At 40.9% G+C, this 13,635-nt stretch overlaps 1 protein-coding gene across 3 annotated transcripts in view; it reads left to right on the forward strand.

Annotated features, from left to right (window-relative positions):
* Window positions 1-8,325: 8,325 nt before the first annotated feature.
* The window catches only part of FCHO2 (FCH and mu domain containing endocytic adaptor 2), an 89,126-nt gene continuing 83,816 nt past the window's right edge, over window positions 8,326-13,635 (forward strand). For 2 of the 3 annotated variants that reach the window (XM_065664118.1, XM_065664119.1), the window contains exon 1: window positions 8,326-8,514. In XM_065664118.1, coding sequence (XP_065520190.1) covers window positions 8,485-8,514 — 30 coding nt within the window. In that variant the 5' untranslated portion in view covers window positions 8,326-8,484. The remainder of the gene's footprint in view (window positions 8,515-13,635) is intronic. The other variant, XM_065664120.1, reaches the window with a different exon arrangement.

Genomic DNA, 13,635 nt, shown 5'->3' on the forward strand with positions numbered 1-13,635 from the left:
TGATAGTACTATGGGGTTTTTCCCATCCGCCCTGTTTAGCAATACAGTATCTGCTCCTTCCTCCATGAGGCAAACTGGCCAGTTCTGGGGTTTCTCCCCTGGCCTCTGCTTCAATTTATCCAGTAAATTCTTAATCTCCTTGGGACTATAGTCTGTCAATTCACTGTTCTTACTTGTCTGTTTGCCCCGGTAATCGTCTTACATTTAAACACGTGAGCTGCGCTGGCTCCTATTACTTTTCACGTCTGCCTCGTCTTCAGTATTTGATTCTGACTCAGTGGTACCCGAGGCTCTTTCCTACAAAATACAGCAATAGTGCGATGGGCGCACATAATCCTTCTGTAATCTCTGGTTCAGTCGGGCTATGCCACAGGTACAGACTCCATGAGTCTCCTACTGATGTCTCTGTTTGGGCACCACTTGTGGCATATGAGGCACGGACTCCAGCTGTGGTGCAACTAAAGACGTTTATTGAGTGAGCTTACAGGCTTTTATAGTACTCTGCCTAGCGGTCAGTAGCGGTTTGCTCCTTCGGTGCTTTTCCATCACGGAGCAATGTTCCTTCTCCATATGCACACCATGTGCGTCTCCAGCCAGCGACCTTACTGATCACGTGCCCTTTCAGCCAACCACATTACTGTCCATGCATCTTTGCTTGAGCAACTTTTTTCAACCAAATACATGAACATGTTTCTCTGCTACCACTTCTTCCTACATTGTTACTTCCCTTTCTCCTTGAACACACATTCTTTGGCCCCTTGGCCAACAGGAAAGCAGATGCAATTATGCTGCACATACATGTAAGTGCAAGGTCCTGCACCTGGGTCGGAGCAATCCCAAGCACAGCTATGCATTGGGCAGAGAAGAGATTCTGAGCAGCCCTGCAGAGAAGGACTTGGGGGTGCTGGTTGATGAGAAAATGAACATGAGCCGGCTGCACTGTGCGCTTGCAGCCCAGAAAGCCAACCGTATCCTGGGCTGCATCAAAAGGAGCGTGACCAGCAGGTTGAAGGAGGTGATCCTGCCCCTCTACTCTGCTCTTGTGAGACCTCACCTGGAGTATTGTGTGCAGTTCTGGTGTCCTCAACATAAAAAGGACATGGAACTGCTGGAACAAGTCCAGACGAGGGCCACGAGGATGATCAGGGGACTGGAGCACCTCCTGTATGAAGACAGGCTGAGAAAGTTGGGGCTGTTCAGCCTGGAGAAGAGAAGGCTGCTTGGAGACCTCAAAGCAGCCTTTCAGTACCTGAAGGGGGCCTACAGGGATGCTGGGGAGGGACTCTTCATGAGGGACTGTAGTGACAGGACAAGTGGTAATGGGTTTAAGCTTAAGCAGGGGAAGTTCAGGTGAGATACGAGGAGGAAGTTCTTTATTGTGAGGCACTGGAACAGGCTGCCCAAGGAAGTCGTGAATGCTCCATCCCTGGCAGTGTTCAAGGCCAGGTGGGATGAAGCCTTGGGTGGGATGGTTTGGTGTGAGGTGTCCCTGCCCATGGCATGGGGGTGGAACTAGATTTTCTTCATGTCCTTTCCAACCCTAACTATTCTATGATTCTATGAAGTGATGGCATATATGGAATTCTTTTTGAAACATAGTTTTCAAGGGGTGTTTTGTGACACCAATTCTGTTTTGCCAGACATTCATTTGAATTAGAAAAGTGAAAATTTAGGTATTTATTCTGTAGTTTCGGGTATAAATCATTTTTATTGAACCTTAATTTATATTTAAAACATGGAAATAAAACATGTCAAATACAACATTTTATGCTGACAGTTTTACCCAGTTTAACTTCCCTTATTGCCTCTTGGTAAAATAGATAGTCATAAATTTCCTTTATTAAACATACAGGGGAACTTAAAGTCTTTCCCTGTGGTAACAGCATACAAGTTAATTTAGATGTGTAACTACTGCACTATTACTATAATTGATATCAATATTTTAAAATTTTCCATGATTTCTCTCTGCAGCCCCTGTGCTTAACCCAAATGACAAATAGAATTTTGTTTCTCTGGTAAAGCACTGTGTGCAATGAGAAATTACGTTAATTTGCCAGTCCTTTTACCTTGAAATGACTGTCAAGGAATGCACTTATGTGTATAGCATATTTAATCTGCAGCTTTCTCGGGATATCTTTCAGCTTTACATTCACATTGATTTGGTTAGGGGTGGCTTGTAGGTATAGAAACTGAAGGATTCCATAGCCTGAAAAATGTAACATAGTGAATGAGACCATAAAAAAGATGGATGACTTTTGACACTAATAACAGGGGGGAAAAAAATGCAAATTGTTTTAAAACTAAATTCTGAGGTGATATTTTTCTTCCCACAATTGCATCTTGAACCAAGGCATCTTTCAGTGTCTTCCTTTAACTTTGTCATTATCTGAAAAGGAAATTTTGAGTCCTCTTACATCGTGGTGGGTTTTTTTTCTCCTTAATGTATTGATAGTCATTGTCATATGTATTTTTCATTCTGAACTGTACATGCTCAAATAAATATTTTGGAACCAAGTCTCAGCTAACCCTAGGCATGTATATACATGCACATTTTCCTTCTAGAGGTAGGAATACTTTGGAAGAACAGGTTAATCACATGAAAAGGTAAGAATTCAAGTGTTCATTTTCTTGAATTCTTTACAGACCTTAGTGTAAGGGAGTAAGATAGTTGCATCCTTTTCTCCAGTACTGTCCCACAGGAAGATTTATCTAATTTTATTTTTGCTTATCCCTTATTATATTCTCCTTATTGAAGGCCTTAAGCACCAAAACTGTTGTCACCTTTGGGCCAAAATGAGATGGAAGCTAGCTGGAACCTCAGACCGAAGCTCTTGTTTGTTGCAAGCATTCACTCATCTGTTTCTCAGTCCATAAAATGGCAGTGATCAACAAGGTGTTGTTGGGCAAAGAACTGTCTAATGTAACAACTTAATATTTTAGTTTGTCTGATTAAGAATCATAGGCAGGTTTCTACTTTCTTTTTTCTTCTTTTTTTTTTTCTCTCTCAAAAAAAACCCTGAATCTTAATATCTTAATTTCAAATTTGGCATAAATAACAAGACGTTAACTGATGTGTGTGAAGACAGGAAGCCCTCTATATCGCTACTAATACAAGTTTGCATATCTTTGTAAGCACTTAGGCATTAGGACTTTTATCAAGGTGATAAGGACACTATGAAGTTCACGTCTTTCTTCCAGCCGCTCAAGCTAGTGGCTGCCATTAGTAAGCACTACCTAATATATCTATGGATGCTGTGAAAAATCAAAGGTAAGAATTATATATATTATACCATGACTTCTGCCCAAATGCAAACCATTCACTGCCCATCCTGTTCATACTGCCATTCTGATTTTTAATATGCAATCCTAATTAAGTACCTGTATAATCAAATAATTTCAAACAGCTGCTTCATGCCTAGGCAGCTAAATAAACCTGTGCAGACTAATACCTATTTTTTGTTACTTCATTTACTATCTTTCAGAAATTTATTCTCAAACCTTTGCACTTCCTCATTAGTATAGTAATAAGTTGTATTTGGTTTAATTAAGAACACAAGTGCCATTTATTCTACTATACTGTACTCAGTATAGTGTTTCTGTAGCAATGCAACTTCTCAATATATTAGAAATCGCCTAGGATTTTTCTCTCAGGCCTGGAGTGTGACTAGCAAAAGTCAAAATGCAATCTACAGCCATTAAATTATTCCAGTTTGTAGTTACTAATGTTCACCAATGCTTTTTAATCCTTCCATATGATTGAAGGCTAATTTGATGAAACATACTTTTGTAAGCAACACAGCAGAAAAGTAATAAAGGTGGAGTATTGGCGCCAAGTGACTCATTGTGAAACAATCCTGTTGGGTTCATAATTTCAGTAATTGAAGTAATGAATGGGATGCAATCAAGCTTGGTGACTAGATCGGTAGAATTGTGCATTTAAATATATAGTGAGTCAGATAAAGCAGCCTAATGGCGTACATCGTTCCAGGGATTTTGAAAATTGCCATTAAAAATTGCTGTCAATCTTCAACAGAACACAGACATCAACACTACCTTTGAAAGAACTTTGATGAGGTATTTTACCAAGTTGAAAAAAAATCAGTTGATCTCTTACTCTAATAAATATGGCTAACTCTAAATCTGTGCACAAGTATTTTTGCTTATCTAAAACTCAGAGAAGACTTTAGAAACATCCATCCTACCCAGAAGAGTAATGCAGTCCATAATCTCAACAGCGTGGTCTTGTCAGACAATTTGAGCTTTTACATATACTTTAAAAAAGTGCTTAGCCTGCCTGAAGATTGTGATGGAGAATTGTCAGTACCCTTTGAATAAATATTTCAAGTTAGCTGTATTTACTGCTAATTTCAAAATCTCTTTCTCCTACTCAAATATACTTTTCCCCTAAACTATTATAGCTTCAACTTCTGTCTATATGAGTTCATTACACTTTTTGTACAAAAAGGCTGCAATAAATGTTCAGTCATGAAGGTAATGTGTAGATCATGAGCAAGTAAATTATTAAACTTCTCGGTAATGTCTGCATGTGTTCATGTACAATTGCTTGGTTAGAACATAATGTTTTTTAAAATATGTTTTAAATCCTAAAAAGTAACCTGACTACATACCAGAGTTAAACGACTCTTGAAGGGGATTTTGCTAACAATTCACTATCTTCCTTTTCCTCATCCCCATTGGTAAAAAACTCTGGATTTTTTAATTTCCTTTTGGTGCTCATAATCTTTGGAACATACCTCAGTTGGCAGTAAAAATTCCTGTTTACCAATCAAGCTTCTTTGGGTAGTTAGTTTAACAAGGACAGTAGAAAGAAAATGCATTTTCCAAGACATCCTTGATCTGATGTATGAAATACCTACCTGGTGGATAAAATGACCCCACCTCCATTTGCTTCTTTAGGTTCTCTTTAAAAATAAAGTGCAATGGGAAATTATCTATCGTACTTGAATCAGTTTCTTACTCAAGTTTAATTAATTAACAGCTTTAAATATCAACTGGCTTTTTCACAGTTCATTATAACATTAAGTAATGTTATTACCTAAATTATTTTTGGCAATTATTTGGATTCTTTATTCTTTTGTTCATCTTAAAATATTTAGTGTATTTAGTTGTAGGCTCATGTATCAAGTGCTTTACTAATAACTAAATGCAGTTCTTTTACCTAGAATTCATAATCCATTTTCAAATGTCTAAGACAGAAGGCAAATTGACATAGTTACTACAAGTAAAAATAAAATATACAATCTTTATTTGTCAGTCATATTAATGCCTGTAGTCTAGATGCAATGTATCTATAAACATCATATTTGTCAAGTTAAGTAACAACTTAGTGTATATAATACCACATCTCAGATGATCTACACCCTTTAAAAGAACTTTTAAAAAACACACTTTTGAAGACTGTTGAAAATAAGTTAATATTAACACTTATAAAACCAGAAGCTGGAAGCATGGGAGGATGGATAAATTGAGGAATCAGGAATGCTTTTCTGAAAGGGAAACTCTGAGCTGAATAACTCCTTTCACATGTATGCAACCCGCACTAATGACAACTGGAATGATTTTTCAAAAATTAGGATAATATTTGTGAAATATAACTGTTAACCTGTATGGCCAAAAAGTCTCTTAAGCTCTTCAAACCCTTCCTGCGAGGTCTGTTGTTGTGGTTCTTCAACTACATTCATATAGATGACAAAAATAGGAGAGGAATTGCTTTTTCTTAATTCTCCACTGAAAAAAAAATCAGGAATCCAGAAAACTACACATATCTTTCATGAATACTGCTGAAAATATTCTATGGTAATGCTTGTTCTATTATACAGGATTAACTGTGAGGTTATGGCTATCAAAATACTGTTCCTTTCTGTCCACCCCCATTGCACCAGGAGAACAAAGGAATAATTGTACTGAGACAAACAGTCTATCTAAGCCAGTATCCTGTCCTTGGCAGTCAAAATCCAAGAAAGAGGATAAGCTTAAAGTATATAAATAATACTACTGCAAAGTATTCTCACAGGCTTCGCTAACTTGCAGACCAACGGGCTTCCAGAATGAGTGGTATTCCGTTGATTTTGTATTTAGTGATCCTTTAAGAAGTTCTAGGAAAGCCTAGAAAATTTATCCGGTTTCCCCTTTGTTCTAGCTTGATTGAATTCTCAGCCTGGGCTGTCACTAGGAGGTATTTTTCATTTTTAACTCACCTCCTCTAGTCTTGTGAGTTCTCTACCTCATATTCTTTCTCAGTCATATTTTTCCAGGCTGAAGAATTCTAGTTTACTTGGTGGCTGTTAGTTCCCACATCTTGGATTCTTTTTTGTTGCTTTTAGCTCAGTTTTCTGAGGGGCTTGGTTTTTATTGTTGTTGTTGGGCCTTTTTTTGTGCTGTTGGGTTTTTGTTTGGTTTGTGGGTTTGGTTTGGGGTGTTGTTTTTGGTTTGTTTTCTTTTGGCAGGGGAGTGTTGGGGTTTTTTGGGGGGGTTGTTTGGGGTTCTTGTTTGTGTGTTTGTTTGTTTAAGATAAGGGGTACCAGCAGTGTGAGCAGCATTCATGGTACAGATGCCCATACACGCAGGTTTACACACTGCATGCAGTTCTCTCTTCCTTTCCTAATATGTCTAACAATTTGTGTTGAATATGACTGAGCATCAATCTCTGCCCTTAAGTACTGTATATAGCTGGTATCATAATCTCAAGACCTCACGTGAGTGTTGCTTAGAGTCTGTCAGCTTCTAGAATAAACTGGCTCAATACTGACACAGCACATAAAATCACCTCTTCATCACAGCTCCATGTACTTACACTGAATTTTAAATTAAAATGTGAGATACTGTGTGCTGGTATCTGCTAAGAGCTGTTGCTGGGTATTATGCAAGAAACATGACTAAAAATCTGTGGAAACACCGACTTGATGTTGCCATGGCACTGGCAAAGTGCACAGACTGATTCATTCTTCATTCGTGCTCATTACATAGTATCCAGCAGCACATAAAGCAAGGTAATCTGTAATCTAGGATTTTCTTACCAAGGCCAGTCTCCAAAGAAGCATGGGTTAACAGAGCTGCTCTTGGTAAGGATTTTGCAGTATATGCTACTTTGATGGGTAAGAGATAAGATTGCCATGAAGCATGTAGGATAGGAAAGTTTAAAAACAGTCCTTTAGTGCAGGTAGTGCTAATTTTATGACAGCATGTGGAGTTAGAGAGAAAGTTCACTCCTTAGAAGTTAATTCTGTTGTGGGGAATTCCAGTGTGCCTTAAGAACACAGCTACTGATCCTGATCATCATCCCTATCAAAGTGGATTTCTACATAACTGTACCTATGCCGCAGGATGCCTTGTTCTGCTCTATGCCTTCCTAGTGTCTTAGAGAATGAAAGCCAAAGGACATGGGTAATAAGGCAGGCAATATTTTTCAAATTAGAAATTACAGGGTTTCAATGAGTGGGAAGATTTTGAATACCCAGAACAGAGTATCAGCTTCTTACTTCTTGTATCTTGGATAAAGCTTTGTGCTGACAAAGCCATGATAAAGCGCTTACTACGTTTGCAAGGGATGACAAACTGCAGCCCTTCACATCACTGCTGAAACCTGGCCCTCTGGTTTTAGTCCACAATGAAAACCTAACTGCTGTCTTGGGCAACGAATCATCCCACCAACATAGAACAGGAACTCTTGGGGGGCCCAGAAAGAGCCCAGCGGTGCCAACTCTGCCATGAGGAGTATATTGAGATACTGCCACTGAAAAGCAGCACGGCAGGTACAGACTGGCCACAGGTGGCACTTGAGCAGCTCTGTGTTCTGGTCCAGCCATCAGCATCATCCCAATGGCTAATATCTCAAGCCAATGAGGGTCTGGAAACTGAACTTCAGCTGAAGATGAATGCTTGAAGCGAAGAGTTTCTCCAGGCTCTCTGGCTTTAGGTGAAGAGCATCGTTTTTAGGAGCAAGCCACAGGGACTGTAAAGCCCTGAGAGAGGAGGCAGCTGAGAGGATACGATGGGGAGCAGAGAACGATGCAGTCCGAAGGACTACCTGCTCCGAACGACCGTGGCTGGAACGGCGCTTGGCCCCTTCCAACAGCTCTGCCGCACCCCAGGTCACCGAACACGATTTTACTACAGGCCCTTGGCCCTGCCCGCTGCAACGACGGCCGTGCCCCTCCACGGCGCGGGGTCCCCCTCAGCGGACGTCCCCACCCACAGCCCGCCGCGCCGCCTGACTGCGCATGCCCTTGTGTGTTTGGGAACACACACGCATACACACGCATACACACGCTGTGCGCTTGCGCAGGCGGCTGGGGGCCGGCGGCTATTGTGCGCACGCGCGGGCCGGGGGCGGCGGGTCCGTGTGGAAGGCGGTGGCTGCCCCGTCACGGGAAGGGCGGAACGCCGCGGACGCGCCTCTTTCCTCCGTCGCGTCTCCGCGCCTGAGGCGGCCGCGGCTGGGCCGGGCTCACCGGCTGCGGGCTGATGATGGCGTACTTCGTGGAGAGCTTCTGGGTAGGGAAGCGCTGCGGGATGTTCCGGCGCGCTGCGGGTGGAACGGGCAGGGCACGGCTCGCTTTGGTGCAGCTGGGGTCTTCGCCTGCGGGAGCAGCTTCGGCTCTTACGCCACCCCCGGGCCTGGGCCGGGGCCTTGCCGCGGGGGGCGCGGCTGGGAGCGGTGGCCGGCGCGGCTCGCTTCGGGCGGGTTGACCCCTGGGTTGAGCGGGGTACCTGTCTGAGCTGCCGCTGACCTCGCCCGGGCAGCTCGCGCGGGCGGACCGCCGCCCCCTGGCCCTGCCCGGGCCCACCTCCGGTGCTCGGGGCGTGCGGGGGAGGCCCGGCGGGGGCCGCGGGGAGCCGGGCAGGGGATGCTCGGGGTCTCGCCCTCGCAGCAGCGCGGTGCGCGGATGTGGCTCGGGCTGCGGTCCGGTCTTTCCCCGTTAAGCCTCCCGAACAATGCGGTTGTCTAGGGGAACAGCATCGACTGTAGCAACTTAACAGTGGTATCACGCAAACGCCAAGCTGCGCCTCGGAGCTCTGTGCTTTTGTACCGGTGGACTTGCCTGTGTCCGCATGTCAGAAGGTACAGCCTGAACTGGAGCTAGCTAGAGAAACAACAGGCGCTAGAGTCTGCTTTAGAAACACAGTCTATCAATCATTTCTGCACACACAGATGTTTTCAGTGGGTAGAGATACATGGAGAAAATAGAAAATATGGATTTGGATTATTATTAACACTGACCTGGAATGACAGCTTGTTTTTATTGTGAGTGTAGCTTGTCTGACACTTTAAGCGTTCTTGTAATCATCGGGCTGTTTACAATGTTGCTATTTCTTTGCGTGTTTAAGCTTCAGCGTGCATCTCTACCGATAGGTGAAACACCAACATGGGTATTTGTTGAGCCTGAAACAAAATGGAAGCAACAGTTGTCCTTAATGCTTCATGAAAACTAATTTCGTGAATACAGTGTACTATTCTTGACTATAAAGCATAGCTCAAGCTGGGTTTCATGTTCTGTTTGTAGCGTTGTGTTTGACTTGAGTTTTGCTTTCAACAGAATATTAAAAGCTAATGAAACAAGATATTTGATTTGCTCCCTTGGGATAGAGATCCACTTAATTTGAAGCCCCAGGGTGGGAGATCACTATTAATATATGGTAATTTTATATCTTGCATAAAAATAAAATTTAAATTAACACATTTTCATTAGAAAAGTTACTGTCTCATCCTAAAGATTAAAGCAGAACTGAAGGTTTTTGTTCAACTACCGCAACTGAAATCAAAGACTTTTTTGTTTATGTGTTGTGGTATGTTCATTTAACCATTTGTCTGATCAATTTTATTTTGTTAGTCAAGAATTTAAGTCAGTGAGTTTTGTTAAGTGAGTGAAGGTGGTGGGCCATTGCCATTCACTGTTTCCCTGTCTCTGTCTTCATTAATGCTGCCAGCAAATACGAGTTAGTAGACATATACCCAGTTTTGCTTTTTCTCTTTCTGCTCTTGTTAGTCTTTGCCTTAGTGTTGTCCTAGTGTGGGACAGTGCCAGGAAAGGAGGTTTTCTTCTGTTGATGTAGGTTTTTCTCCTGCCTCCAAAAATGACACAAAGTAGGACAAGAAGTGTATTTTGTGTTTGTCTTGTAGTGACTACAAAGACATTAGAGGCGGACCTAAACTTTCAAAACTTGACTGAGAAACCTTTGTAATACCATGGATAGGGTTTTATTTTGTGTAGAAGCAAAATAAAAAGGAATATGGACTGCTCCATCTTTGCCATATGGGTAAATAGCTTTCAGGATTAACTGTACTTTCTAAATATGATGGCTTTTTGAGGTCAAAGTATTAAGTTTCTATATATCCTCAGAACCAAGCATGAATTTCAGCTTCATTCATTTTGGATCATTAGGCTTCTCCATTTCTACTTTCTCCATTCAACTTTCCAGAGCAGGAATTGTTACTGCAATGCATTAGAAGACTTGGGATACAGTATGCTTTGAAATGTGGAGAGAAAGTCAATGTGGAAATCAGGAGATTGCTGTTAAAATGTATTGAATGCATAATGACTAAAAATAATGAAAAGAAATCCATAAGGAGAAAGAAAGGCAGTATTGTGTGGAGCTTTGGAATAATTATCTTCTTGATTTTTGCCTTGCCCTTGTACATAACACCAGTCAACATATATTTGTCACCTGTGGGATGGGATGCTTATACTTTCCATGATGTGAAAATGATTCCAAAGCATAACTAATAGTGAATAATTTGAGGTACATGCTTCCACCAATTTGCCTCTGAAATTGTGCATTGGAAATGGAAGTCTGCATCTTGAGCTCTAGGGTGCTCTCTTGATTTGATTATTCGCTGTAATTGATAAGACATCCAAGCCTTGAAAGACTTAACTGAGTTCTTCAGAAGAGGGGAGTGACATGTGAATGTGTATCAATTTCTTGCACACTACTGGGGCTCCCGCCTTTTAAGAACATCACAAAAGTGCTTGTGTAAACAAAATAAATCTTAGCTTCTTTGTTGTAATAGTCTTCAAGCTTATGCTTCAAGCTTGTAATGAGACCTTCATCTTTTACTGCTTTTAGAAGTTTATTAATAGTTGCAGTTTGTTGTAGTTGTTAGATCTAGGAAATCTGGATGCTTTATGGACCTGCCATTTGTTGACTCCTTGCAAGAGGTCAGAAACAAGACTGTTTTCAGGATTTGTAAAGTTGAAGTACAGAGACCTGTACTGTCACTCGAAATTTTTTTCTGTTGCTTTAAAAAGGTAGGGGCCTGCCAGAAGAGCACAGCAATCCAGAGCAGTAGTTTTCAAAGTTGGTAGGATACAGTTGCTCTTTTGTGGTATCAAAAACTGTGAACTAGTAGCACAGCCTATAAATGGCTTTGATTCTTGTGGCTGAGTTTTAGGCATTCAAGTCAGGTGGCCAAACATTTCCCAACTCCTGCTTAGGATGTTGTCATGAAACATTGGGTACTTGCTGCTATGTATGTGCTACATCAAAAAGGTGATGTAATTTAAACAGAACAGTTTCATAAGTTATTTCCATTATACATATCCATGTTTTGTCACTTTGGGTACGCTCATACTGGTACCATAGCATAAAAAATGTTCGTTATCATTGATTTACTGTTTTCTCAACTCTGGTGAGGAATTTTTGCATAAACTTTGACATTGTATTTAAACTGACTGGTGTAGGTGATACATTTGTTAATTGTAAGTCTGTTAAAACTATGTCAAGTGAACAAAAATAGCCCCTTCTAAGCAAGCCAGCATTAACTTATTGAGTGTTTTAAATTAATTTGATTAAACTATTGGAAACTTTATGTATAGCTGGAACTGGTCTCTGTGTAATCCTGTGCTTGGTAACTCTGGTAGTCCTGGGGTATAAAAATACGTGTTTAAATTTGCTTGTTGAATTCCTCTTATTTTATCTTTTTAATTGCTTGTGTTTAATTGCTTTTGAAAATGGCTGTGAGGAGGATTCCTTTCTTTTCATGAACTTTTGTAACATGTAAAGGCTGGTGATATCGAGGGTTAATAATCTTAGTTTTGTGAACAGGCTTGCTCTAGTAAGTGTAAGCCGTATTGTGTTATGCACTTCCATGATATGGGTGACACTGAGACTTGTAAAGCATCCATTTGGAGTTCCATTCGTATGCTTACGAAGTGCTGTTTCTCTGGTTGACACAGAGGTGGATGTTCAGTTTCTGGGAGCTGTTGTGCAATATTTATTTAGTCTCCTCCCTCTGCCTGTGTGCATCTAGCATGATTTGGCAACTTTCCATCTTTATGTTCAAAAAATATTTTTAATTATCTAGACATAGAGGAAAGTATCTGTCCTTCATATACGTAGAGCTTTCCTGGAGCTGATATTTGTTTAATTTATTGAAGCTGGAAGAAGGAAATTGAAATTGCTGCGTTCTTTTGTGTTCAAACATCTCAAAACTTCCAGTACTGAAGAAGATACTGTGTCTGTGTAAACATTAGGTGATTGCTTTTTTCCATGTTTCAATACTCTCAATTTTCAGTAGCTCTTTCAGACACACAGAAATTGAAATTTACTGTTAGCTAGCTTTTAAAAATATAACAATGTAATATTAATCACAGAAGTACTTTCATGTGTATGGGGCCCATAAAATTAAATAACCGCCTAAGTGGAATGGGTGAAGCACATGCTGTTTATTTGAAACTGCATTCCAGAACAGCAGTATGAAGAATGTTTTTCAGAGCATCAAAAATGAATTTGTACATCTGTCTTGGTTTCACCTGTAACTGTAATTTTTCTCCTTCCTTGTAGCTGATACAGTGCTGTGTTTCAGCTTTAGTCTAAGAACAATGCTGGTAACACACCAGTATTTTAGTTGTTGCTAAGCAATGCTTACCCTGATCAAGAACTTTTCAGTCTCTCATGCTCTGCTAGTGAGGAGGGACATGGGAAGCCAGGAGGGAGCAGACACAGGACACCTGACCCAAACTAGCCAAAGGAGTATTCCATACCGCAGCACATCATGCCCAGTAATAAATGGGGTGTGTCACCCTTAAGGCTGAGATCACTGCTGCTATCAATCGGTGGATGGGGAAATTGTATTGTGCATCACTTGTGTTTATTGTATTTATTGGTTTTTATTCCTTTCACCTTTTAGTTTTATATCTCTCCCCTTGTTATTTCCCTTATCATTATTATTAATAGTAGTGGTTTTATATCATACTTCAGTTACTGGGCTGTTCTTATCTCAACGCATGGGGTTTACATTCTTTGATTCTCCTCCCCATCCTGCCTGGAGGTGGGAGGGGAGAAGGGTGAAGGGAAGAAAGGGGTCAGCAAGTGGCTGTGTGGTGCTAAGTTACCAACTGGGCTTAAGCCATGACCAGTATCCCTGGAGTCAGGAGAATTCCTAGTGCTGCATTTCTTTAAAGTGTTATTCTCTTGAGTGAATGAAAAGATGTTGACAGTACAGATGGACAAGCCATAATGAAGATTGCATGTCTTCCTGAGTTTGTGAGGATTTGTTTTGGTTAATATTTGGAACTTCCATTTTAGAGTTGCAGGAATGAACAGAGTCTCTGTTCTGTTGCACTAAAATCTGTGCATTAATTGTTAAAATAGGATATCTTTCAAGCTGCATAAATC

This window comes from Lathamus discolor, chromosome Z (genome assembly GCF_037157495.1).
Source record: "Lathamus discolor isolate bLatDis1 chromosome Z, bLatDis1.hap1, whole genome shotgun sequence".
Lineage (NCBI taxonomy): Eukaryota > Metazoa > Chordata > Aves > Psittaciformes > Psittacidae > Lathamus > Lathamus discolor.